This window comes from Phocoena sinus, chromosome 10 (genome assembly GCF_008692025.1).
Source record: "Phocoena sinus isolate mPhoSin1 chromosome 10, mPhoSin1.pri, whole genome shotgun sequence".
NCBI classification, from domain to species: domain Eukaryota; kingdom Metazoa; phylum Chordata; class Mammalia; order Artiodactyla; family Phocoenidae; genus Phocoena; species Phocoena sinus.
In genome coordinates, this window is record NC_045772.1 from 52,619,349 (window position 1) to 52,646,794 (window position 27,446).

A 27,446-nucleotide genomic window follows, 5' to 3' on the forward strand; every position below is an offset into this window, starting at 1 on the left:
TTTAATTGGAGATTTGTAATGATTTGGAAAATGGAATGAAGAGCTGGGCTGTGAAAGCGATTGCTTTGCCATCAAAATTAAATGACCAGGTTTACTAATGGGAACACCAAAGTGCCCTGGAGAAAGTTACACTTAAAACAAGGTCAATTTCGACGTGTAGGAGCCTAAAATTTAAGGCTCATCCCTACATATGGAGAGTCTAGATATTTATTTTTAAAAAGAGCATGCATACATTTGGTATGTAAGTTCCTTAAACAGGATTTAACACAAGGATTTAAACAGGATTTAACATAATGAAAATTAACAATGCCAGTCCTGTTCCTGCAGATGAATAACACGGTGACCTGCTATTCAGCTTCAAGAAAACTCCCACCTCTCTGCTCTTGTCAGCAACCATGTAGCTGATTTTGTCTATATCGCTCCATCTCAGGTTCATGATATTCATGGGACTGGAAGGAAACTTTAAGATCAAGTCTAATCCATACATTTTACAGATGAGAAAGCTCAAGTCCGGGAGATTTAAGTTACTTGCTTAGAGTCACGCAGCTCTTGGTAGCAAAAGCAAGGCCTGACGCCCAAGTCCTGTGCTCTTGCCACCGGACTACCATACACTAGAGCTCTGGATGTTTTCATACACAGCTGCGGTTCTTCAATTTAATTAGAAATGGTTCCAGACCACCAAATGTGGATTTTCTCATACACCTCTCCCCATTTTTTCCCTTCAAGACAACAGATTAGTGACATGCTTAAAATATGTATTGAATTCAGATTTGTTGACTTTCTATATTTCTTCCTAATTCATGCCTTGGTGGAGATGGGGAGATAAGAGAAGAAATGAAGGAGAGTGAGCTAAGCTGTGTTAAATTACATGGTGATAAAGCTATTTGGGAGCCTTCACTTCATTAGTGGTATTAAAGTTAACAATCACTGGTCTTGTCTTGAGACCATTTAAGTTTTCAAGTGGGATTCATTGGGATAGAGGTACTTAGGGAACCCTTGGCACATTTCTGTGGGAACTTTAGATAACTGTAGGATACTGATGAATGACAGAAAGTTTAATTCCGAAGAGGTGACCAGATGCTGAGCTATCTTTTGTAGGTGGCCGCAATCCATCAATCTACACAGAAGGTTGGAGCAAGGGTCTCCAGGGATTAGCAGATTTCTAAAACCAAATTCATTCTTTCAGCTCATTCAACTCAAATCCAATACGGCTGTCCTCATAAATCAATTCAGTAAGACAAATAGGCACTAACTGCCCACTATACACAACACTGTATTAAATATTGGAGAAAGGATGAAAGACAGTTCTTGCTCTTGAGGAGCTATAATTCTGTAAGTCATGTATTTTAATAATCTCATTAGAATGAGGTATTCTAATTCTCATTAGAATATCTCAACAAAAGACTTTACTTCATCAGACGGTAAGTAAAAAGATTGTAGGAAACAGGCTCCAAACTAGTAAGAATACCAGCAAGCATTGCTTTGGAAAAATAAATGACCAGACTTTCTAGGTACAGATTATCCACCAATGAAGGCTATCTGTAAAATACAGCAGACCCCCTTGTCAGGGAGCAGAGGGGAGATATGTTCCAAGAGCCCCAGTGGATGCCTGAAACCACAGATAGCATGGAACGCTATGTTTTTTCCTATATGTACACACATATGATAGAGTTTAATTTATAAATTAGACATAGTAAGAGGTTAACAATAACTAATAACAAAATAGAACAATTATACTGTAATCAAAATTATGTGAATGGGGTCTCTCTCAAAATATCTTACTGTACCAATTCTTTTTTTTTTTTTGCGATACACGGGCCTCTCACTGTTGTGGCCTCTCCCGTTGCGGAGCACAGGCTCCGGACGCGCATGCTCGGCGGCCATGGCTCACGGGCCCAGCCGCTCTGCGGCATGTGGGATCTTCCCGGACCGGGGCACGAACCCGTGTCCCCTGCATCGGCAGGTGGACTCCCAACCACTGTGCCACCAGGAAAGCCCCAGTGGCTTATCTTGTTGCAGAGCACAGGCTCTAGCCGTGTGGGCTTCAGTAGTTGCAGCACGCGGGCTTAGTTGCTCCGCGGCATGTGGGATCTTCCTGGACCAGGAATCGAACCTGTCTCCCCTGCATTGGCAAGCGGATTCTTAACCACTGCACCACCAGGTGAGCCCCTTACTGTACAAATTTAATACCTTTTTTATCTCAACTAAGCACTTATACACTGTGGCTGTAACTTTCGCAGTTTGAGGTGTGACAGCAAAACTAGCATAAATTTCTTTTTCCTTCTTCACAATTTCTGGGATAGATTTGTTCTTACTGTAGATCTTAGCAACCTCAGCATATATTTTTTCTTATTGAGAACTTTCACTTTTCACTTAAAGGAAGCACTTTACAGCTTCTCTTTGGCATATTTGAATTGTTAGCATCACTATTCTTGCACTTTGGGGCTGTTATTAAGTAAAATAAGAGTGACTTGAACACAAACACTGTGATACTGTGATAGTTGATCTGATAATGCAGATGGCTACTGAGTGACTAACAGGTGGGATACACCTGACAAAGGAACGATTCACATCCCAGGTGGAAGGAGTGGGACACTGCAAGATTTCATCATGCTACTCAGAATGGCGCACAATTTAAAACTTATGGATTGTTGGTTTCTGGGATGTTCCATTTAATATTTTTTGACTGAGGTTGACTGTGGGTAACTGAAACCAGAGAAAGCAAAACTGAGGATATGGCGGTTGGGGGGAGAAACTACTGAGTTCAGTGAGGGTTTATATATTCACATCCTCTGATGTTTACAAACCGCACTGTGGAGTGGTAAAAATAGCACTGGACAAATAATCAGATGATTCAGGATAAAGTTCTAGTTCTTCCCATGTAATAGTGTTGGAAGTTAAGATATCTAACCTTTTGGGGGCAGTTTACTCATCTTTAAAATGAAGGGATCAGAGAAGATGATTTTTCTAAGTTCCCTTGAAGCTCTAACATCCCAAATTATGCTATTCCATATATGAGGGATCACACACACACACACACACACACACACACACACACACAACCCCTGAGGGAGTTTTAAACTATTAAGTTAGATAATACATATTTTGATAGTCAAAAAGAAATGAAAGAAAAAATCAGTTTAAGGAAAAAGAGATGATTGAAATGTACTAGGCCCTACATTTTGTAGTTTTTAATCAGATACCTTCCTTGGTGAACACAGATCACAGTCATTTCTGTGTTAATTAAAGGAGGCTCTGGTGCTGAGTCATCTATCAAATCATCAGATTATGTTTGATTATCTATCAGACAAGGGGTAAATGTTAAGCACTTACGTAAGATGCAGAGCTACATGGGTATCAAAAAGCCATAACTATAATTTTAAGTCAGTTGCAAGATGAAACTTGTGAGGGAAGAGAAGGTGCTTACCTTGGTCCAAGGTGGCGTGTCCAGCCCTCCTCCCACGTGCAAAGTAGGAAGGTGAGAGCTGGGCTCTGCAGAAGGTGCATCAGGTACCTTCTTCCCTCAACCCCCTCTCCCCTGACCCTCTCACATTCCAGCCAGGCAGGAATGGACAGAAATGCAGAGCTTTACGCAGCAGCATATTTAAGGTGCTTTAAAATCTTACATTAATACTTGACTAAGATATGCCGTAGAGACTGACCCAAAGAAATACCCAAAGAAATATGAGGTCCATTAACATTTTTAGTTTTCTAGGAAAAGGAGGGGAATGCACTTGATTATTCTTTTCTTGTTTATTCTAAGGTATTTTAATTCCACAAGCAAACTGAGATTCATTGAAAATAAGTTATTTTTTAATTTGCTTTTTAAAGCTAAACATTCTCCATCTCTCTCTAGAAAACTTCTTCAAACCCAAATGCCTAAAAAGCATAAATTGGATTATAAAATGTTCATGGCTTTTAATATCTCACCTTCAAATTGCTTTCTCTTAATTTTCTCTCAGATAACCATGTTAAATAACACGTTTTAAAGGCTTTAAGAGCTTTATTCTTTCCCCCCCCCCACTTGAGGGAGGCTCCATTTTAGTAACAAAAAATGTATTTCAAATGAAGCATTAGCCTCAGATAACTTACCTCCACCTTGGCTCCAGAGCAACTTGGATTTCCGATTCTTCGAGCAGGTCAGTGACTTGGGGAACCAGTAAAAGAGCTGGGCTATTCTTCTGAATGTCTTGTTAAAGTCACTTCTTATGGCCATAGCTAGAACTGTAAGTGTTCCAGAACAACACTCCACAGAGAGCACGGATGGGGAAAACACAGTAATACCCACATGACACTTTAGCTGTGAACTCTCTTTCAGCCAATATGTCTGGGGACCACCTGTTAGCCCTAAATCCCCTTCCCCTGTCATTCCTTTGGTGTCCTTAGCCCTCATAACTAGACACTGTATTAATAGATGTTCTTTCTAAAGAAAGAGTTTTAAGCTTCACAAACTCTAACCTAAGGCAACACTTGATAATTTTTAAGTACAGACCCCACCCCTGCCCCACCTCCTCTGTAGAAATACGATTACTTTCACAGAGGAGCAAAGTAACCAGTATCCACTAACAGCATCCAACAGAATTGTCAATGGCAATTCGTAGGACTTGCTGGTGATTAACACGCTGCCTCCTAAAGCCAGAGGCTTGATTCCATTTGTTTTGTACATCTTTTACTGGAAAAATGATACGTATTTTAAACCTTGTCAGGAATCTATCCCAGAAAAAAAGAATCTGACTGATTCTTACAAGTCAAGAAGTGTATAAAAGATTATTTCCAGGATACTGTTTTGGTTTTTGACCCTTTGAACACTTCTCCTGACCCTTCTTTAACTTTAGTGTGTGATTTCAGCAGACACCAGCATTTGGCTGCCTGCTCTGCCAGTGGGACTGGGGTTCCCCATCATCACCCCTGGAACTACATCTAACAACTGGTCTTTGTGCATTCTGTTTATGTCAAAAGAAATAAACTTACTCAGAGACTAGTCCTTATAAGAGCCTGATGTGATAGTTGGACAGTGCTTTTTTATATGACACACTAAATTTCTGGAGCTGATTTATAGACACACATAAAAGGATATTATCATATTACCAGTTTCCGTTTCCAGGTCAGATGTTTTTGATTTCTGTTCCATTTTCATGAGTTCTTAGAAATATGCCTAGGGGTCTGCTTATAAGTGACAAGTGGGGAGAAAGTTCAACTAAAACAATAGTGTAAGACTTTCTGATACTTTCATCTTCCTAAAAATAGGATGTGGGCTGGTGGATCCTGCCCAAAACAATAGCGTTAAGACTTCTTTATGTTTTCCTTTCAACAGTGTCTGTCCCAGCACTTCTCAGTTTTGAAAGTTTGAGTAACTATAAATTTTCTGCAGCACTTCCTCAAAGACAAAGCACAATGCGAAAAATGCCCTTCTGAGTGGACTGAAGTCAGAGATAAAAGCTCTGGTTGTGGCTGTGATTCTCAAGGGACAATAAAGTTTAGACATTTCAGTCAAGATTGTCAAGATTGCTTATTCCTACTGATAGTCCCTTTCTTAATTCCAAACAACAAATCTCTTATTTTTAGCACAGAACACCACAAAAAGCAAACTTCATCGCTTAAAAAAATAACAGAAAAACAAACTAAAACACGTTCTGGATAACTTATTGATGCAGGTATTATATTTTTAAGGAGGTATTTTGAGGAAAAGATCTTTGTTTTTTAATAGAGACTTCTTTGTTTTATGTATTTGGTTGCACTAGGTATTAGTTGTGGCAGGAGGCCTCCTTAGTTGTGGCTCACCGGCTCCTTAGTTGTGGCTCCAGGGGTCCTTAGTTGCGGCTTCATGGGTCCTTAGTTGCGGCTTGCCGGCTCCTTAGTTGTGGCATGCATGTGGGATCTAGTTCCCTGACCAGGGATCGAACCCAGCCCCCTGCATCGGGAGCGTAGAGTCTTATGCACTGCGCCACCAGGGAAGTCCCTGAGGAAAAGATCTTTACATCTAAGAAGAGACACTCTGCTTCGACACAGTGCAACGAGGTCTGTAAGCCACTTACACAGTATTTGTTAATTTCCAAAATAATCAAAATGGGACATTTAGAAGATGTGATGGGATTATTTTCCTCATTTCTTCCCTAACCTCTAATTCCTTTTTTATTTACTCAGAGATATCCCTTTTTTTCACATAATTTACGTTCACTTATTTCATTTTTGATTATTCCTTCTGCTGTTAGACCTATAATCTCTTTTTTACATTGACTTAAATCCTAGCTCACACCTGTCAGAATAGCTATCATCAAAAAGAACACAAATAACAAATGTTGGTGAGGATGCAGAGAAAAGGGAACCCTTGTACACTGTTGGTGGGAGTGCAAATTGATGCAGCCACTTTGGAAAACTAAAAACAGAACTAAAAGTAGAAGTACCATATGACCCAGCAACCCACTCCTGGGTATATATCCGAGAAAAACGAAAACACTAATTTGAAAAGATACATGCACCCCAATGCTCAGAGCAGAATTATTTACAATTGCCAAGATACAGAAGCAACCTAAGTGTCAACTGACAGATGAATGGATAAAGAAGATATGGTGTGTGTATATATATATATATATATATATATATATAAATATAAATAATGGAATAGTACTCGGCCATAAAAAAAACATGAAATTTTACCGTTTGCAACAATGTGGATGGACTTAGAGGGTATCATGCTAACTGAAAGAAGTCAGACAGAGAAAGACAAATACAGTATGGTATCACTTTTATGTGGAATCTAAAAAATACAACAAATTAGTAAATACAGTAAAAAAGAAACAGACTCACAGATAGAACACACTAGTGATTACCAGTGGGGAAAGGAAAGCAGGGAGGGGCAAGATACGGGTGGGGGATTAAGAGGTATAAACTACTATGTATAAAATAAGCTACAAGGATATACTGTATAACACAAGGAATATACGATATTTTATAACAACTGTAAATGGAGTATAACCTTTAAAAATTGTGAATCACTATATTGTACACCTGTAACTTATATAATATTTTACATCAACTTTATATCAATTAAAAAAGAAGAGACAGTATCAAAAAAAAAGAGTTAAATCCATTAACTCTTCTACTTGTTACATATAATATTTTTAATCCCTGTCTTTTGGAAATATATCCCAATATTGAAAAAAAAGAAGCTAGTAAACTAGAGATGCAACTTATTTTAAAGCTAATTTCACTTACATAGTAACTCTGAAAATTCGGTTAGCAGACCAATGTCACCATGTATTTACTGACATAAGGTGTTTTGAATGAGGATGCATTCTTCAGGGTAAAATATGAAAGCAAGAGTGCTTGATTTACATGTTGCTGTAATGGGAAATAGAACAGTTAGTCTTAATTAATACTAGTGTGGAACAGAATTGTTCTTACCAGTATAACTTACACATATACAATCCCCACAGCAAGGGTTTGTTTACTGGTGTTCTTTTCTAGAGGTGCTTAAATAAAAACGAAATCTGCAAATATATTAACTGATCACAAAATTTAAGTAAAATTTTACCTAGTGTTCCGTGATATAAACATTTAAATTACACAATTAGACACTGATGTTAGATCGTCAAATAGAAAATTAAAATTAAAAGGGATTAAATACCCGCTTGCCCCATACCCTCTCAGACTAAACAGTTTTTGACAGGGGATAACTGTATTTATAAAAGTAATGTCATTGACCCATGCATTTATTTCTATAATGTATACATATGACACTTAAAATTCCCTACTACAATGATGCATCAATTTGAGATTTCAAATGACATCCTAATCCGTTTTCAGTTTTCCAATGTTCATGACAGCCAAATTTATTTACTACTTAGGACATGATCTGTTTATGATATACAGGTTGTACGTGATCATACTTCAGTCATCTAAGAAGTCAGAAACCAAAACTAAAACCAAATCCTTCTTGGGCAAAATAATTTCTCATTGAGCACAATCCTTTAGTCTAGAACTCTGCGAATATTTTTCAAAGAGAAGGCTCCTTTTGGATTTGTATAGCATACATTTATGAATTTACGAAAGAACTTCTACTAAACTTGGAATCAGTGGGTTTAGAAGAGTCACAAAATTGCCCCTCGTGTAATTTCTAAGGATAATTTACCATTACCACCCATATTATTTTTCAAAAGATAACTTTTGTTTCTCAAATTGTTGTACACAGAAAAATACAAACCCTTTACATTACAACTGAGAAATTTATTGATACTCCTTCATAAACTAGTAAGCAGAATTAAAGTAAAGAAGAAATATACAGCTTAAAACAGTTGAAATGATCCTAAAATTTTTATGACAATTATACATTTATGGCCAAAATAAAAATGAACAGTTTTTAATAATTAAATCACTTTAAAAATTTTGCTCAATAATTTACCTGAAATTAAACAGATACAAGGATAACTAGGATAATGCCACTTTATCCTTCTCAAAAAAACTGTGATCCTAGTAAAACAGTGGTTCGGTTCTGCTCCCCACTCACAAAAGCTACCTCTCCATTCTATCACTTATAAACGTGTTAACAATCAGCCTTTACTGATTTGTAAGGATGCCAATTTTGTTTCCACTTAAAAATGTTTCCAGTAGGCAGTCAGAGATATATGACTTAGCTGGCCTTACTCAGAAGAGTCGAGGATCAGTAAGTATCTCAACGTATCGGTCATGGCTTTCTTCTCAGTGCTCACTGAGGTCAAATGTCCTCATATAATTATAAATGTTAAAAAGTAAAATTACATCTTAGCAGCCAAAAATTTATATATTTTTTATGTATTTACAGTATTGTACATATTTACATGACCACATCCAATAGTGAAATGTAGAAACAAGAGACCACCTACAGAGGCATTCATTTAATGCCGCAACATTATTTTCTTGTGCAAACTGAAACTTGCCTCAAACTTCTTATAAAGCTATAGACAGTCAACATTGCGAAGGCCACCGTCCATGGTTAAAGAGCCAAACCTAAAACACAAAAGAAAAAAGGCGATCTCAAAAGATTCATTTATTTGGCCTCCAACATTTTAAAGAATATCAAATACTTTTCAGAGGAATAAAATATTATTTTTAAAGAGTTAACCAACTATAATTTTGTTTTGTTTTGTTTTGTTTTTTTTTTTGCGGTATACAGGCCTCTCACTGTTGTGGCCTCTCCCGTTGCGGAGCACAGGCTCCGGATGTGCAGGCCCAGCTGCTCTGCGGCATGTGGGATCCTCCCAGACCGGGGCACGAACCCGTGACCCCTGCATCAGCAGGCGGACTCTCAACCACTGCGCCACCAGGGAAGCCCAACCAACTATAATTTGCTCTATTTCTTACTGAAACACAGTGCCACTATCATAAATATGTGAAGAAATACAACTCAGTGGCTTGGGAAGACTTCTTAAGAGAAAATGGGGGAGTAATGTAATCTAGAAAGTGATAGAAAGAGCTGGATAATTTCTTTTGGTGGGGTGGCATTTATAAGCAAAGATGTGGAGTTGGGAGTCAGGGACAGTAAGGAATGGAATCTTGCTAAAACAGAATGTTACTTGGAGGAACAGTGGAAAATAAAGTTGGGTGATTAGGCTGGGGCCAGACTATTATATTCTTTTAATTCAAGTATGAATTTAGACTTGACTTTTTAGGTAACAGGAATTTAGAAATTTTTGAGCCAAGGGAGTGGTATGATTAGATCAGTATTTGGGAGTATTACTTTGGCTGTAAAACCCATGACAGATGGGAAGAACTGGTTAGGGAAATAGGTAGTAGATTATTATCATGGCTCACAAGGTAGGGGGAAAGGAGATCTAAATGAGGTTGATGAGGGGGAACACAGAAACGTTTGAAGGAAGATTACCAAACTTGATGAAAGGGAGTAAAGAAGAGTGAGTGTCTAAAATAATTTATGGGGACTTGCCTGGTGGCACAGTGGTTAAGAATCTGCCTGCCAACGCAGGGGTTTGATCACAGTCTGGGAAGATCCCACATGCTGCAGAGCAACTAAGCCCATGCGCCACAACTACTGAGCCTGTGCTCTAAAGCCTGCGAGCCACAACTACAGAGCCCGCATGCCTAGAGCCTGTGCTCTGCAACAAGAGAAGCCACAGCAATAAGAAGCCCGCGCACCGCAATGAAGAGTAGCCCCAACTCGCCGCAGCTAGAGACAGCCCATGCAGCAATGAAGACCCAACGCAGTCAAAAATAAATAAATTCATTAAAAAAATAAATAATAAAATAAAATAATCTATGTTCATGGTAGGAGGAGAAAGGGGAAGAAGATGAGTAAATTACAGGGGAGACTGAGTTGGGAAGGATGATGTTAAGTTATTTTAGATACAAAAAAATCTGAAGTGATAGATATCCATATGGAGACAGTGCACCAGACCTGGCTTTTATTACTAGTTCTGGCACAAATCCTTAAGTGGTCATTTAAGTTATGATTCTGCCATGTCTGATTACCCATGTATTGTCAAGCCTGCAAATAAGACATGACTTATTGCACATGCTTTGGGAAGTGGGGATTTTATTCCACAAAACATGTGATTCAATATAAAATTTTGTTAAAACACATTTTAACAGTCTTTTCTACTTGCTAATCTTTAGCCTTTCAGAATAAATTTAGGATTTAGCTAAAGTTGTGAAGAAACTATAAACTGCATAAATTTATAAAAAGTTAGATAATTACTATGTGGATGCTATAGACCAATAGGAAACCAAAAGGAAAAATACTTTAAAACCTAATAGGCAAAAAAAAAAAAAAAAAAAAAAACCTAATAGGCAATTCACCGAAAAAAAAATGAATAAACCTATAAAAAGATGTTTGACATCACTATTAACCAAAGATATGCATATTAAAACAAGATTAAAACAAGATGTTGGTTTCTACTTAAACAAATTGGCAAACATCTAAAAAACTGATAACATTCAGTGTTGACAATGGGACTGTAACAAGCCTTTTAGAGGACAAACTAACAATGCCTATCAAAATTCAAATGTGCGGGGTCTTCCCTGGTGGTGCAGTGGTTAAGAATCCGCCTGCCAATGCAGGGAACACGGGTTTGAGCCCTGGTCTGGGAAGATCCCACGTGCTGCAGAGCAACTAAGTCCATGCACCACAACTACTGAGCCTGCACGCCACAACTACTGAAGCCCATGTGCCTAGAGCCCGTGCTCCAAAAGAGAAGCCATCACAATGAGAAGCCTGCGCACCGCAATGAAGACTAGCCCCCACCCACTGAAACTAGAGAAAGCCCAGGCGCAGCAACAAAGACCCAATGCAGCCCTAAAAAAATAAATAAATAAATTTATATATATATAAAAAAATTTCAAATGTGCATACCCTTTGACCCAACAACTCCACATCTAGAAACATCAAGAAGGCAACCTTTCAAAAATTCTTACACAAGCAAATGAAGGTATATATACAAGTATGTTCACTGAAGCATGTTTTGTAATTGTGAAAAATTAGAAACAACTTAAATGCCCAACAAATAGGGATGCACAAATTGGTATGGCAGATCCATACACTAGGATATCAGGCAGCTGCTGAAAATGAGAAAAATAGAGCTATATGTATGGATATGAAAAAGTACCCTTGATATACAGCCTTAAGTGAAAAAAGTGAGACTGAACTAGTATGAACAGAATGATTCCATTCTTATAAAACACATATGCACAACAAACTATTAATAGTCATCACTTCTGTGGGAGTGGGGAGGTATGAGAAAGAGGAGGTGGGGTCTTTTACTTCAATTTTTACAATTATATATTGTTTAAACATTTTTTTTACCAATTCAATAAATTCATTTAAAAAAATCGGTAATACTGTAGAAGCGCCCGATAACTTTCTGCATGTAGCTCAAATATCATGTGATTTCCTGACATTTAATCTTTCCAAGCCTTATGAACATGTTTGGTCTCTTATTTGAGAGAACAGGGCTAGTGGGGAGATAGGAGGCTGGGTTCCAGCTCCAGTTCATCTTTTCAGGTATGAACGTCAACACCTGTGGAACATGGAGAAGGACTATCTGCTGTGCCCTGGAATGCAAGGCTGGAATGCACGCTTAGTGAGGCCATGCAGCGTGAAAGTGCCCTTCAAGTGTACAAACCACCACATAAATGTGAAATCCTTGCGTTAATATCTTGCGGGTGAGAGGACCTGTGGAGAAGCACCTAAGGGCTGGAAAGAGAAGGCTCCTATTCATGGGCCAAATAGGACTTAACTTCTCTGAGGAACCCAGACAAGGAAACAGCCACCAAAGTGGCTTTATTGGCTCTGTACATTTTCCAACTCTCTTTCTCCTTGATCTATTAGGATTCTGGAGATAAGCAGACACTCAGCTCCTCAAAGAACTCCATGAACAGACGGCGCTCACGTGCAAGGAGGGATTCAGAGGGCTCTGAGTTACACAGCACTGATCAGAGTGCTGGCATCTCCTAAGCAACTCTGAATCCAGAATTGAAAATGATAATTCTTTATGAGAAAATGTTTTGAAAAATGTGCAAAAGATTGTCATTTTCACAGACTGATTCAAAGAATTCTATTAACCAGTGCTTCTATAAAATGGAATCAATCACAGTTGACTTGTCTTTATCGAAAGAACCCCAAACACATTAAAAGGCACCATGAAATTCACAAAACCTAAGGGTTCTGACTTAATATTCCTTTCCCATTGCTTAATCTACTGATACAGGAAGACAGACAGATACAAGTATAGATGTATGTTTATGTACTCAATTGCATGTATAATTACAGGGCAGAATGATCTTTTTATTACTCACCTTTCTAAAATATGATTATTTTCAGCAAGTTCTTTAACTACCCCTTCCATTTCTTCCTTTAATTTCTTCATACTATATTCAAAATAAAGATAAAAGTACCTGTGCTCAAAAAAAGTATTCAAGTGTTTTACAGTTATATTTATATATAGTATGTTTAGTTCTCTAGATTGATCTAAGTCATTAAATAATATTAGCAAATGTATTCATAACAAATATAAAACATTTCAAAATAAAAGAGCAAGATCACAAAATGAAATAAAAACAAATGGAAACACTACAGTTACCAAATAATAAATTTCTTACCCAAGAGTCATTTCTACTAATGTGTTAGAACATGGATAAATTGGGGTCATGGTATGTTTGATTCCACTGGAGGCTGCAAACATTTTCTGTGGCAAAGTTTCTTGTAACTAAAACATCAAAAACAAACAAACAAAAAAACCATATCAATCACAGAACAGAATACTTACTACAGATCTTATATCAAATGTTACAGGTTTTAATAAGTCCTTTAAAGCTTTAAGTTTTAATTTCAAAACCATCAATGAGATAATACTTAAAACTTTTTAAGAAAAACTTTGCTTATAGATGATTTAAAAAAATGGTCTATCAGATGTTTTTCACTGTAAAACATCTTAAAACTTGGCTCAAAATACATACCACAAGTGGGCAAGCAGAGCTGAATATAGGCATATTATACCCTATTTCCCTCTTCTCAATCATTATCAGATATAAACTTAGAAGAATTTTATTTTTCCTAGTAGGAAAAAGCCTTTTTTTTCTAGATAATTTTGAAGCTATACCTCATTAGTATAGTCTTGATACTTTGATACTTCTTCTTCAATATCAAAACACTGATTAGTTAGGGATAATAACTGTTTCCTAAGATGAAGCATCTTTCTGAAAACCAAAAAGAACCAATTAATAAGCAGTCTAATATTATTTTTACTTAAAATATATAATATACATTAAATTATATATTGTGCAGACAACCACTAATCACCCCCCAGAAAGTTTACTTACCTCATCCAGTCTTCTGACTTATCCAAAAAAGCCTCATACTTTTTAACACATTCATCTGTAAAGTGGGTCATAGCTTTTGTTGCATGATAATACAGTTTTTGCCTGTAATTTAGAAATAATCAGAGGCTTAAACCAATGTCACTGTTTCTATTTCCAATATTAAAGAATTTTCAAATATATGAAATTTATTTCCTCTAATGACTGTTGTGGGTTTAGAATATTTACGGTAGAAAGCCTAAGGTTTCCAAGACAGACATTATAGCAGCAAGAGGAGAAAAAGAAAGTTGATAGTAGAGAATGGTCAAAAACTATTTATCAAATGAGGTTAAGGTTAAGGAGGTGGTTAAGTCTGCCCTTGCCTATGTTCTCCATTATCTGTCCTTCTGCAATCAGAGCACAGAAGGCAGAAGAAGACTGCCCTCTTACTCTCCCATCTCAGTAACCTCTCAACCAGGGGCCAGATGAGTGGGCCTCAAATATGTGCACATACAGTAACAATTCTATAAAGCCAAGACTAAAATGTATTTTTTATTATGATTAATTCCAACGTTAAGAAGAAACATAACCAAAAATAATTATTAAACATAATCTGGACACTTACTTATCAAATTTGTGGATTTGTTCTTCATTATAAGCTAGTCCTAAAAATAAGAATATGTATTACTCTTGTAAATGTAGAATCATAAAATCACATGCAATTTTTTTTTGAGATTATTACTTCATAAAGGCTAAGAGTTTAAAGCAGATGTCACAAACTTCTGACCCATGGGTAGATACTGCCAACAAATGCTTTTATTTGGTCTGTACAGTGCTAATGTTAAAAAAAAAATTAACTGCCAACATTTTAAAATCAGGATATTTCTAATAAAGTCTATTTCTAGCTTCTCTTGAGGCCTAGGAACACTGGAAAAACAATCAGGTGAATCTGACTAGTGGCTCTCCCCTTCACATGGGGGTGGGGGTCCTCCTCTCTAGTCCCCCTCAGTTTCCACGGGCCAATCTCATTCCTTTCCATTACGTGCGTGTACTCTAGAGGTTTCAGAGTTCTGATCCCTGATTTGAAATACTCAAAAGGTTGGTTTTAAGGATAATTTTTAATACATTCAACCTCTTTCCTGACAGAACCAAGTCTCTGAAATAAATAACTTATGTAGACACCCTTACAAATATACCAAATTAATTCAACCGAATTACAACTAGTAGGGCTGACTCAGATTAACAAATGGAAAATTTTACTCACTACGTTCTGCTTTGTCTTTTTTGAACTGATAGTAAATCTCTGTGATGCAGTTTAACAGGACTTGTAGCTTTTCTACACTATTTAAGAAAGAAAAATCCAAATAAATTAACTGGGTCAATGTGAAAAAGGACATTTAATAGTAAGAGCAGAAACTGCCAATGCAGTTATAACCTACTGTCTATCTTTTGGATGAGTGCCTTCTTGATGGGTCCATGTATCTGCCAGCAATCCACCTGGAGATAATTTGCTTTCAATATCCTGAAGACTGGTTTCTATTGTTCCCTGAGAACTGGAAAGCTAAATAAAACCAATTTCAGATCCAGATTACCAAAAATCAGAAATGATCATCACAATGCCAATGGAGCCTAAAGTTTGAATAACATTTCTTTTGTAGATTACTTCAGTTCAAAGTCAGAATAATTATTTTTATCTTTAAATGCAAGGGCAGTTGCTTAGGTTATATTCCACCAAGAGTACAATATGATAATAAAACATGACTATTAATATATTTTATAGGGCTTCCCTGGTGGCACAGTGGTTAAGAATCTGCCTGCCAGTGCAGGAGAAATGGGTTCATGCCCTGGTCTGGGAAGATCCCACATGCTGTGGAGCAACTAAGCCCGTGCGCCACAACTACCAAGCCCTGCGCTCTAGAGCCCATGAGCCATAACTACTGAGTCCGCATGCCACAACTACTGACGCACGTGCACCTAGAGCCTGGGATCTGCAACAAGAGAAGCCACTGCAATGAGAAGCCCGTGCACTGCAGTGAAGAGTGGCCCCCACTTGCCGCAACTAGAGAAAGCCCACACACAGCAATGAAGACCCAATGCAGCCAAAAATAAATTAATTTAAAAAAATCTTATATAAAATATATTTTATAAAACATTGCTTACATCTAATATTTTTTTTAAAAACATAGAAAATACTTTTTTTTTTTTTGCAGTACGCGGGCCTCTCACTGTTGTGGCCTCTCCCGTTGTGGAGCACAGGCTCCGGACACGCAGGCTCAGTGGCCACGGCTCACGGGCCCAGCCGCTCCGCGGCATGTGGGATCTTCTTGGACTGGGGCATGAACCCGTGTCCCCTGCATCTGCAGGCGGACTCTCAACCACTGCGCCACCAGGGAAGCCCTCAAATTAAGTTTTAAGTGGTGGATTATGCTGCTACTAGCAACAAACAAGAGCGCCCTTTGCATTCCGCTCGTGTTAGCACTGGCATTATATATAATTCTTAAAGCCTTGCTAATTTGAAAGACAAAATGGTATCTTACTGTTATAATACGCAATTTTCTATTACTCTTGTGGTTGAACTTTTTTTTCCAAGAGTTTCACTTAGATCTATTCATTTTTAAATCATTTCTAAATGTTCTCTATTTACTGCAGATTTAATGTTTTCCTTATGCATTTGTATGAGCTATTTTCATATATATAAAAAAATCCTTTATCTCAATTTATTTGTTTTTTTTTTTTTTTTTTTTTTTTTTTTTTTATGCGTTATGCGGGCCTCTCACTGTTGCGGCCTCTCCCGTTGCGGAGGACAGGCTCCGGACGCGCAGGCTCAGCGGCCATGGCTCACGGGCCCAGCCGCTCCGCGGCATGTGGGATCCTCCCAGACCGGGGCACGAACCCGTGTCCCCTGCATCGGCAGGCGGACTCCCAACCACTGCGCCACCAGGGAAGCCCTATTTGTTTTTTAATATTATTTTTTTTAACATAAGACATCTTGGGAATTCCCTGGTGGTCCAGTGGTTAGGACTCCACACTTTCACTGCCAAGGGCCCAGGTTCAATCCCTGGCTGGGGAACTCAGATCCTACAAGCCGCGTGGTGCGACCAAAAAGGAAAAAAAAAAAAAAAAAAGAAAAAACCAAACCAAAACAAAAAACATATAGAGATCTTAAATTCTTTTTTTTTAATTTATTTTTAAAATTTATTTTATTTATTTATTTTTGGCTGCATTGGATCTTCGTTGCTGCACGCGGGCTTTCTCTACTTGCGGCGAGCGAGGGCTAATCTTCGTTGCAGTATGTGGACTTCTTATTGTGGTGGAGCACGGGCTCTAGGCGCACGGGCTTCAGTAGCTGTGGCACGCAGGCTCAGCAGTTGTGGCTGGTGGGCTCTAGAGCACAGGCTCAGTAGTTGTGTGCACGGGCTTAGCTGTTCCACAGCATGTGGGATCTTCTTGGACCAGGCCTCAAACCTGTGTCCCCTGTATTGGCAGGTGGATTCTTAACCACTGTGTCACCAAGGGAAGCCCCTTAAATTCTTATATAGTCAAATACATATCTTGCTTTTCATGCTTTATGTCTTCTTTAACATTAATGTTAAGAATGTGCTACCTTACACTTCTAAAATATGGAAAATATTTTATGGACAAAGTTATTTTTTACAGCATTACATAAAAGTGTGAGAAGTAGCAAGCAACCTGAAGGACCAACATTAAGGGGGTAATAAGTAAAACTATTAATAAATCAATTGGCTGCAATATCATGTCTATTTAAAAAGTAGTGTTCCTTAAGTTGAGAAAAGGCTGTTCTTTCTCTGGAGATCTTTAGGTACATCATGTTTCTAGGAAAGTTCGGATCTAATCTTGCCAGCAAAGGAACAGATTATGAGCTCACGATTGTCAAAATTTTGTAAATACTCACTCTCAACAGTTTGGTGTGTATGTCTGAAATTTCACCTAACTCTGCTGCTTCTAGGTTGATCTTCATCAACTTTTCATATCTGTATGAAAAACAAGTACAGAAAAATTAAATGAGCATAAAATTTTACATGAGCATAGATTTTAAAAGATGTTTTATAAATTATATTTGAGTTATTATCATAACTATTTAACAATAGAATATTGAATGCAAAGCTTATAAGCAACAGATCCCAAGAAAACTTGATGTCTCCGTAAAGAAGGGATTTTATACACTTCTGCTTATAAATTTGCATATTAAGAGATAAACTATAAAAGACAACTTTATTTCAGTCTTATGTCAGGATAATAGTCGAAATACTAGATTTCGGAAATAATGGAGGTCAAGAGTATATACTAGTTTCACTTATTATATTTCCTGTGCAGTACCAATAGTATAGCCTAGGAACAAGGCAGTTTAAAATATCATTGTTTCAAAAAGGCATTCTCAGGGGTAAGATTAATAAGGAAGAGTAAACTAAAAGTAATCTCCAAATTCTAAAAATACTACCCAAATAGGGTTCTAGAATACCTCTTCCTACTTCCTTTGATCACAGGTTTTATATTTTCCTATGCAGAGTTGTCTGCTTTGCAAGGTAAAAAAAATGAGATGTTTCTATTTCAGATTCCTTTTCCTTTTCAAAGGGAAGGAGAAAATGCCACCAAAAAGATGGTACTCATTTCTTACTGAAATGACTGAGTATTTTTGCCCTTATGAGGAAGTGACTTAATCTAAGGTTGTCCCTTAATAGAAAGACTTGCAGAGCATGCTATATCATGCCAAGGATAACTAAACAAACTAAACAGAAATGGAAAATCATTGACATTTTAACCACTATTAGTAAGGAAGTAGTCTACTTACACTTTCACAGTCTTTTCAATGTTTCTGATGCAGAAATCTAATGTGATCACAACTTCCGTCTTTTTGTGAACAGTTTCATTATAATCATCTTTAACTAATTCTCTAAAAAATAATAATATTCCCATTAGTTTATCTAAAGAATTATTTGTTTTCTCTTGCCTTTCACTAATTACACTGCTGTACTACTTTCTGTTCAGACAAACTTCTTAACAGTCTTGACTCATTATGAAAGCCAATTCACTTTTTACTACTGAAAGCATCTCTGTGACGCTTTATACCTAACCAGGGTACAAAACCATTACCACTTATCAGGGTAACAGTTTAGAAATCTAAGGCATTAAAATTATATTAAGGAATAAAACTAATCTACAAGCACACAAATAAGCTGAACAGCATTACATTTTATACCACCAGAATTAATTTTTAATGCTCATAGTAGACTACTGTCTGATTTATACTTAAGCAGGATGACACAGTATATAATATAATTGAAGACCTTCTGATCTATATCAAGGGCCAACAAACTAAGGACTGATGCCTGTTTCTGCTAAGAAAGGTATTTACATTTTTAAAGGTTGTAAAAACAAAATGAAAACAGAATTTGCAGTCCACAAAGTCTAAAATATTTACTAACTAAAAAAGTTTGCCAACAGTGGTCTACGTGAAAAACTATTTTCTCATGACTTATTGAACTAAAAGCTAATAAGTAAAAGAAACAAAAGCTTCATGGAGCAGCGACTGGAGTAGATAGCAGCAGCAAGAGAAAACAAGAACTATTAGCAACAATGCTATGAAAATAAATGGAGTCAACACTTAGATTTTTCCAAAAACCATTTAGTAAAAACAAAAAGGCTTCTTAATGGAAAGAGAAAAGCATAGGCTTACAAACTGGATATGTGAACACATAAAAAAAATTATAAGCATAAATTTATGGGTTTAACATAAACGTGATAGAAATAAAAAGAGCCTTATACTTTTTTCTTCTTAGAAGCAGCAGCAGAACAACAAGAATGATGAAATGCTTCATATCTGTTTGTTCGAGAACGGAAGGACAGGTGTGAGGTGGGTAACCGTAAACTGTCACAAGCATTAAAGCCTAAGGGCACTGTTGAGTCCATTATTGTGTGTATAAAACTGAAACACTTCAAATGATGTTGTATAGAACTAGAGGCACGATTCTTAAAGAGACCATTCATTCTCCAGTTCTATCAGACGGAAAGATGACATATTATATATTCATCCACAAAACGTTTCTTAGGGCCACGGGGCCACGGGAGTGAAAGCGCCAAATGCTAACCACTGGACAACCTGGGAAATCCTATATTTTTCTAATTTTTTTTTCTCAATTTTAAAATTCAGATACTATTTGTCCTATCTGTCTCATAAGGTTTTTGTAGGAATCAAATGAAAAAAAAAAAACAAAAAACAGCTGCTAAACGTTTTGCAAACTGTGAAACAAATGTATTATAATAAAAATCATACACGTGACCCTACCTAGTCTGAAGAGGTAAAGCATCAATGATGGGATGATTACCAGTTATTTAATGAGGCCTATGCGAAGATCAATTTTCAAATTTCAATCCATTACTTACATCAACCATCGTATCCCCTTTCGCATTAATTCCTGATAAAGCAGCAAGGTACTGGCAATTCTACAGGCATAACACACAACTCCTGTTACTGCCTAATGAAGAAATACAAAGTGTCAATATTTGGTGCTCACTGTGGTACAGGGTAAGAAAAACTTTCACATAAAATTTTCAAGCTTTTGTGTTTTTATCATTAAAAACACAGTAAGCTACTAATTTCTAAAAGCTAAAGACAGATATAACCACAATAAAAATTTTAAATAAACATAATGGTAAAAATGCACTGTCTCAATGGAGAAAATTTTCGTATGAGTTCAAGAAAGGATACAAAGAAGAAAGAACACAAAAATTTGTCATGGGTAAAAATCTAAATGAATAATTTCCTAAATTACATAGGTGTATATAAAGATACACCTTTTATTGCTTCTACTATTAATAAGATAATTTTAATTCAAATGTTTATATAGTCATTTAATTAAATACTAACCTTAGCCATGCTGGCATCCCCATCTAAATCATAACGTGGATGTACTTTAGGGAGGGAAACTGAAATAATTAAAATCAGAAATAAAAAATTATGAATTATTTCATCCTTCATACATCAACCTCCAAATTAAACATTAACCTCTAAATTACCTCTAAATTAAATGTTAGTGGTAAAACTCTTTAATGTTCTTTTCCTGGTTAAAGAAAACCACTTGAACAAAATGCTCATTCCTTAACAAATTTCCTGCACTATTTCTAAGGAGTTTCATTTCTTTTTCTTAAATATATTCCAACATAACAAGCTCAATGCTTTTCTTTAAATCTAAATCAAATCCCAAGATCTAAACAGAAATATAAAACTCCAGGTAATTTTTTTTCACCACTAGAATTAGTAATTTAAAAGATTCCAAAATGCAGATCTAATTTTTCTTAAACTTCAAAGCCTGGAAAAGTGTCCTACTCACCCTGGAAACAATAAATATTTGCTGAGATTTATGATACAAAAGGTTATTTTGAGTGTTAGTAAAATACTAAAAGCAGAGAGCTACAGTAAAACATATATGACGAACTATTTTACCATTTTATAAACAAAATATTTAACGTCAAATTTTGTTGCACACAGGGTTTTAAATTTTACTACTACTCTAATTAACTTACAAAATTTTAATATTTATAAAAGTTGTACATTAATGTCATCATCAGTCGACTTTTTGAAGATGACAATCATTTTTACAGTTTTTTTCCTTTTGGCCATGCCGCATGGCTTGTGGGATCTTAGTTCCCTGACCAGGGATTGAACCTGGGCCCTCAGCAGTGAGAGTGTGGAATCCTACCCCTGTACCGCCAGGGAATTCTCAGGGTTTTTTTTGTTTTTTAAATGGCTAGTAAGAACAATACGAAAAATCCCAACTTACTTTTTTCATATATCAATCCTATTGTACTCAGAGGTTCCCGGCTTACTACAAAGATGGGATTTTCATCAGCAGTTTTAGGGAAATGTTGTGCCAGTCTTCCAGGTTCTAGAACTAAACGTCGTCCTTCATATATAAGTTCTTGATTTGAAGAAATAATTTTGGTCTGTTTATACACCAGTTCATGAAATACAGTAGCACTGTGTGAGAAAAATCCAAAAGGACAACATAATTGGGATAAAAAAAGAGGTAAAAAAAATTTTTTTAACGAGGGCCACAACATCTATTTCTCAGTGATACTTTAGATCATGACCAGTCCACAGAAACGCTGCTTTGTTGATGTGGATACTATAAAGTCTATTAAATTCCACATAATCTGCCTATACAGCAATCAATTCTAAAATATTTTTATGTTTGATACCTATATTGGATATGTGCAATACACAGGAGTTTTAATATTTAATAATAGGGAGCCAATATAGCAGAGAGTTTAAGGGCACAGACTCTGGAATCAGAACAGCCAGATTCAAATTCCAGTTCTTCCACTTACCACTTAATTGTTGTATTACCTTCAGTTACTTAACTCCTCTGTGCTGAGGTTCTTCATCTATAAAATGGGAATAACAGTCTCCACCTCACAGAATTGTTGTGAGGACTAAATGATTTAAATATATAAAGAACTGAGAACAATACTTACAACATGACTATGTAATGTTTGTTAAATGAATTAATAAAATCAGGCATTTTCAAAATGATGTTTTGGGAAAAAGGTAGATTCTCCCTGAACAGATTCATGAAATCAAATAAACATTCCAGCAGCAATGTTGTGATTCCAAACAAAAAAACAGCCACTTTCAAAAAGCCTCTGCTGTGATTTTTGGCTCAGGCTTGGGTGGGCTTTTTATGTTCATGCACACTCTTAAGATGAAATAGTGGCCAACACCTATGGTACATATCTATTCAGGCTATTAAGCACCAAAATAAAGATGAAAAATATATTTTAACCTAACGTTATATGAATATTATTTTATTCATTATATTTACATTATATTTAATGTTTATAATGTTGTTAGATATAGATTAGACAAAAATGTATAAAATATTATTCCATCTAATTGATTTTATTCCTTAATAAATTATCAGAGAAAGTCTCTTTTTGAGTTTTATGAGGCATCAAAACTGCTGAGTCTTGTCAAACAGCAATCAAGGCATATAGAAAGGGTGTAATGTTTTTTTGCCTTTCATTTTAAAAAACATTTTTTTTGAGATCTTTGTAGATTCATGTGCAGTTGAAAGAAATTATAGGGAGAGACACTATATACCTTTTACTCAGTTTCCCCCAATGGTAACATCTTGCATTAGTACAATATTACAATCAGGATCTTGACACTGGTATAATCCACCTATTTTATTCAGATTTCCCTAGTTCCACATGTAAGGATGTGTGTGATTTAATTATGTAGTTTTATCACATGGGTAGATTTTTATCACATGGGTGTAATGTGTTTTTTTAAGATAAAACAAATGGTTATTTCCCTAGTACTCAATAAGGGCTTTATGCCACATATGCAAATAATAACTACACTAACTATCTTTAAGACTTACACTTTAATATTTTTTAAGTGACAGGACAATATTCTTAATAAAACCTGGCCCATTTATTAGTAAATGCTATTTGTAGTTATATGTGATTATGTAATTTGAGAGAAAGCACAGAAAGGAAAATAGTCCTGCAAAACTTGCAATGTAAGAACAAGCTAATTTACCTGTAAATTTTAGAAAATTAGAAAACTAATCCTTTTACTCCAAAGATAAGTGAAAAGGAATTTACTCAGCACTCAAACGTTTTCTAAGCAGAAAGTGGGTACCTCTTGTGAAGCTGGGACATCTTTTCTACTTCCTCTCCTGATTTATGAAGATACGTAATTATTATATAACAAGACATTATACAGTACAGGAAAAAATATAAAGAGGTACTTACGTATTATAGCTATGAATATAAATTTTATGAGCTGTCATTTGTTGTAGCGAAAAAACATGAATTATCATCCGGTGAAGTATATCACTTGTTTCTGCAAAAAACTGTTCAAAACCCCAACACTTTTCCTGATCTGCCTCAAGGATGTTTGCAAGAACAGGGGTAAGTAGAACTTGAAGACCCCTAAAACAGTATTGAAAAAAGTTACATGAAGAGTGAATGTGTTATATTCTGTCTAGGTACAAAATCATAATATTTACCAACAAATCAAAGGAACTATTATTAGATTAGATTAATTTAAAATTATAAAAAATCTGCCAACTTTTCAGAAAGCCAGGTAACCTTGATTTAATATTGCCTGTCAATGAACCAGGGGTTACGGTATTTTTATGTTAGCTTTTACAGATTATTTTCTTTGATTCTCTCCTTCCCAAGTTTCCTCACTTTTCCAAACATATTCTAACATTGTATATACATGCTATCCAGGTGAGATAAGTTGATTGGAACCCTGTGGTCATGAGGATAAGGTAATGGTTTAATTACAGGGTCATTAATGTCCTTTTAATACGTCACTCCAATACGTAATTTTTTATGTTGAATTCATATGCCTTTTGTAGTACACTTCTTTAGGAAGGAAAATTACTACAATCATTTAGCAACCAATGAATGCCAATTCAACTAGGAATAATCTTTGACTAATAAACTTAAACATTAAAAAAGAAAAGAATGGAAGGACCTTTATTCTTTCTCATGCTTTCACTGAATTTTAAAATCTGCTTAAATAGACTCAATTATGGAATTTCAAGTAGTCTTGAAAATATATTCTTGACTACACGACACTGGAATAATTCCTTGCCTGTTAACAGTTTTTAAGGTATGCAGTGGACATTAAAATTTTTGCCTAACAAGTATCTATTCTCCCTCATTTTGTAAGAGAATCCATACCTCTCTACTCTCTAACTCTACTCCCTGTGCATAGATGGGCATGACAGTCAGGTTTGGTGATTATGATTAGTCAGAAGTGGCCAGGTGGTAGCATGTAAGTTGTTAAATAAGAATCAACCCAGAAATCTTTGCTAAACTATCGGGAAAGAAAGTCTGTCTTTCCACTGAGCTTCCAAAGCTGTGAGAATGTGAATCTGGGAATGCCAGCAGCCATCTTGTGGCTGCCAGGAAAGAGCCTGGCTGAAAGTAAACAGAAATCAGAGAAAAGCAGAACTGAGAGACCAAGTCTTGATGACAGTCTGAATCTGAGGATTCCACTGGGCTCTGAGTTACATACACATGTGAACTTTGAATTATAATGTCAATCTATTTTTCACTTAAATCTTGTTTCACTTTAACCAACTGAGTTAGGTTTTTCTCATTGGCTATCCAGTCTTGACTAATTAATGCATATAAGAAAGAGGATGGTTATCTTTTTTCTGTGGTTGTTACATTTTTGGTAGTTGATTTTATTGCTGATTGGTAGTACTTAAAGTCCTTACTATTAAAAAAAATCATATAATATACTTTGATACCTGAGCAATTTTTGTCAAAAAATTTATAACATGGTGTGCTAAAGAATAATTAGATAAATAAGGCCTGTTACCCTCCTGAAATATGCAATATATAGTTCAGATTGTCAAAGTATTGAGTCTGAGTGTCAGCAATATAGTTATTAAACAGCAGGTGCTCATTTCCTGACCCCTTTAAATGTTATGTTTTGCCTGAGATCTCCAAAATGAGTATTTTCCAAATCAAAATTTAACACAGATCACTATTATAATATTAAATTTCTGCTCTCCAATAAAGTGACCTTCTCTTGGTAATTCTAGCTGCATGACACAATTTTATTTTGGAGAGTTTTTTTTTTTTTTTTTTAAATTTATTTTATTTATTTTTGGCTGCATTGGGTCTTCTTTGCTGCGCGCAGGCTTTCTCTAGTCATGGCAAGCGGGGGCTGCTATTTGTTGCAGCTGTGTGGGCTTCTCATTGCAGTGGCTTTGCTTGTTGTGGAGCACGGGGTCTAGGTGTTTGGGCTTCAGTAGTTGTGACTCGTGGGCTCTAGGGCACAGGCTCAGTAGTTGAGGCGCACGGGCTTAGCTGTTCCGTGGCACGTGGGATCTTCCAGGACCAGGGATCGAACCCGTGTCCCCTACATTGGCAGGCAGATTCTTAACCACAGCGCCACCAGGGAAGCCCTGGAGACTTTTCTTTAAGTAACACACAAAAATGAAACTGTCAGTGTAGTGGTTTTCAAAAATGATTTCAGCACTGGAACTACCAGTTTAAATGAGTTTTCACAGCAATATATAAAATGATAGGACATATTTTATTAGCTTGTGATATATATATAGTTTAAATAAATATTTTGAATTAATATATTTATTTACTTATATGTTGAAAGTAATACAAAGAGCACCCACAGATTATAAAAGGCATTAAGCCAGTAAATCATAACCTGTGTGTTTTCACTTGTGGATTATACAATTCCTACACTCAGGAAAAATAGAAGTTAATTCAGTAATTACAAATTCTAAATATTGATGAGTGTCTTGGCTTTATTTCTAGAGTAAAATCTAATAATTTACTCTCAAATTAACACAACTTTGTAAATCAAATATACTTCAAAAAAAAAGATATAGCAACAGAAAAAAAAATTTACTCTCTACTTTTAATTTCTTTTACCTTAAATCTCTCTTTGTGATAACAGGATTCATATATAATTTGAGTTCTGGCTGCCATAATAAGTAAGACCTATAAGAACATTTGAAATGCTAGAAAAAGTAGTAGAAAACTGTTTTTCTTTCTTTTTTTAAAATTTAATTAATTAATCAATTAATTAATTTATGGCTGCATTGGGTCTTTGTTGCTGTGTGTGGGCTTTCTCTAACTGCGGCTCACGGGGGCTACTCTTCGTTGCAGTGCACGGGCTTCTCATTGCGGTGGCTTCTCTTGTTGTGGAGCATGGGCTGGCTCTAGGTGCGCGGGCTTCAGTAGTTGTGGTGCATGGGCTTAGTTGCTCCGCAGCATGTGGGATCTTCCCAGACCAGGGCTCAAACCCGTGTCCCCTGCATTGGCAGGTGGATTCTTAACCACTGTGCCACTAGGGAAGTCCCGAAAACTGTTATTTCTCACCTTCTGAACAATATGATTACTTTTTGAAAATGAGGATAATATTAAACTTCTTGAGTGTTTGTTTTTTAGAACTCTGGTTATTCCTATCTGTGCCACTATTTGTGCTACGTCATTATGAAGGTCAGCACAAGAGATACCAAGGTCCTTAGCTGGATCCCCACATAGCACACAATTCCAAGACCAGTGATTAGCAATCTCAAAGATGTATGTACGCTCTATGTCCTAAAAGAGATCTGGCAAAATTATTTACATAGACCCAAATCGATCTTTATATTGCCAAAGATGAAAATCACGAATCAAGGCATATGGTTTAATAATATCTACTGAAACATTAAACAAAACAAAACAAAACTACGCTTAAGTATTTGTGACTTCAGTCAACAAAGATTTCAAACACCAAAGTGCAAAAGAGAACTGGGTACACTATATTTACCGAGAAAGACTACAAGAAACAGGCATGTCTCCACTCCAGTCAATTGGTCCATTTTCTGCTTTCTGTACTCCAGATATTGCACCAGAAGGCTTTCCAGTAATTATTTTATACCTTGGGGGGAATAAAAGCAGATTAAAATAAGTAGTTTGTTACTGCATAGCCTATCAATGGGCTTTGCAAAAATATTTCCTCAGTTGCACCTACAATTATCTACTAGACGAAACTTTGTGATTGATGTTCACAGGATCCATAAAACAATCAAAATACTTTGAATCTGACTGACTGAAGTAGAATAGTGGCTGTACGATTACTTTACTTATGCCATAATTAATTTTCA

General features: G+C 36.2%; 1 protein-coding gene across 3 annotated transcripts in view; it reads right to left on the bottom strand.

The window, feature by feature from the left end:
* Positions 1–6,729: 6,729 nt before the first annotated feature.
* Positions 6,730–27,446, bottom strand: part of TBK1 (TANK binding kinase 1) — a 41,728-nt gene continuing 21,011 nt past the window's right edge. For 2 of the 3 annotated variants that reach the window (XM_032646101.1, XM_032646103.1), the window contains exons 7-21: positions 27,110–27,220; positions 23,560–23,739; positions 21,582–21,778; positions 20,669–20,727; positions 20,185–20,276; positions 18,593–18,694; positions 17,696–17,774; positions 15,222–15,343; positions 15,047–15,123; positions 14,408–14,447; positions 13,807–13,908; positions 13,587–13,683; positions 13,087–13,193; positions 12,784–12,855; positions 8,207–8,985 (exon numbers count right to left, since the gene is read on the bottom strand). In XM_032646101.1, coding sequence (XP_032501992.1) covers positions 8,934–8,985; positions 12,784–12,855; positions 13,087–13,193; positions 13,587–13,683; positions 13,807–13,908; positions 14,408–14,447; positions 15,047–15,123; positions 15,222–15,343; positions 17,696–17,774; positions 18,593–18,694; positions 20,185–20,276; positions 20,669–20,727; positions 21,582–21,778; positions 23,560–23,739; positions 27,110–27,220 — 1,489 coding nt within the window. In that variant the 3' untranslated portion in view covers positions 8,207–8,933. Of the gene's footprint in view, positions 7,342–8,206; positions 8,986–12,783; positions 12,856–13,086; positions 13,194–13,586; positions 13,684–13,806; positions 13,909–14,407; positions 14,448–15,046; positions 15,124–15,221; positions 15,344–17,695; positions 17,775–18,592; positions 18,695–20,184; positions 20,277–20,668; positions 20,728–21,581; positions 21,779–23,559; positions 23,740–27,109; positions 27,221–27,446 lie in introns of those variants that run through there. The other variant, XM_032646102.1, reaches the window with a different exon arrangement.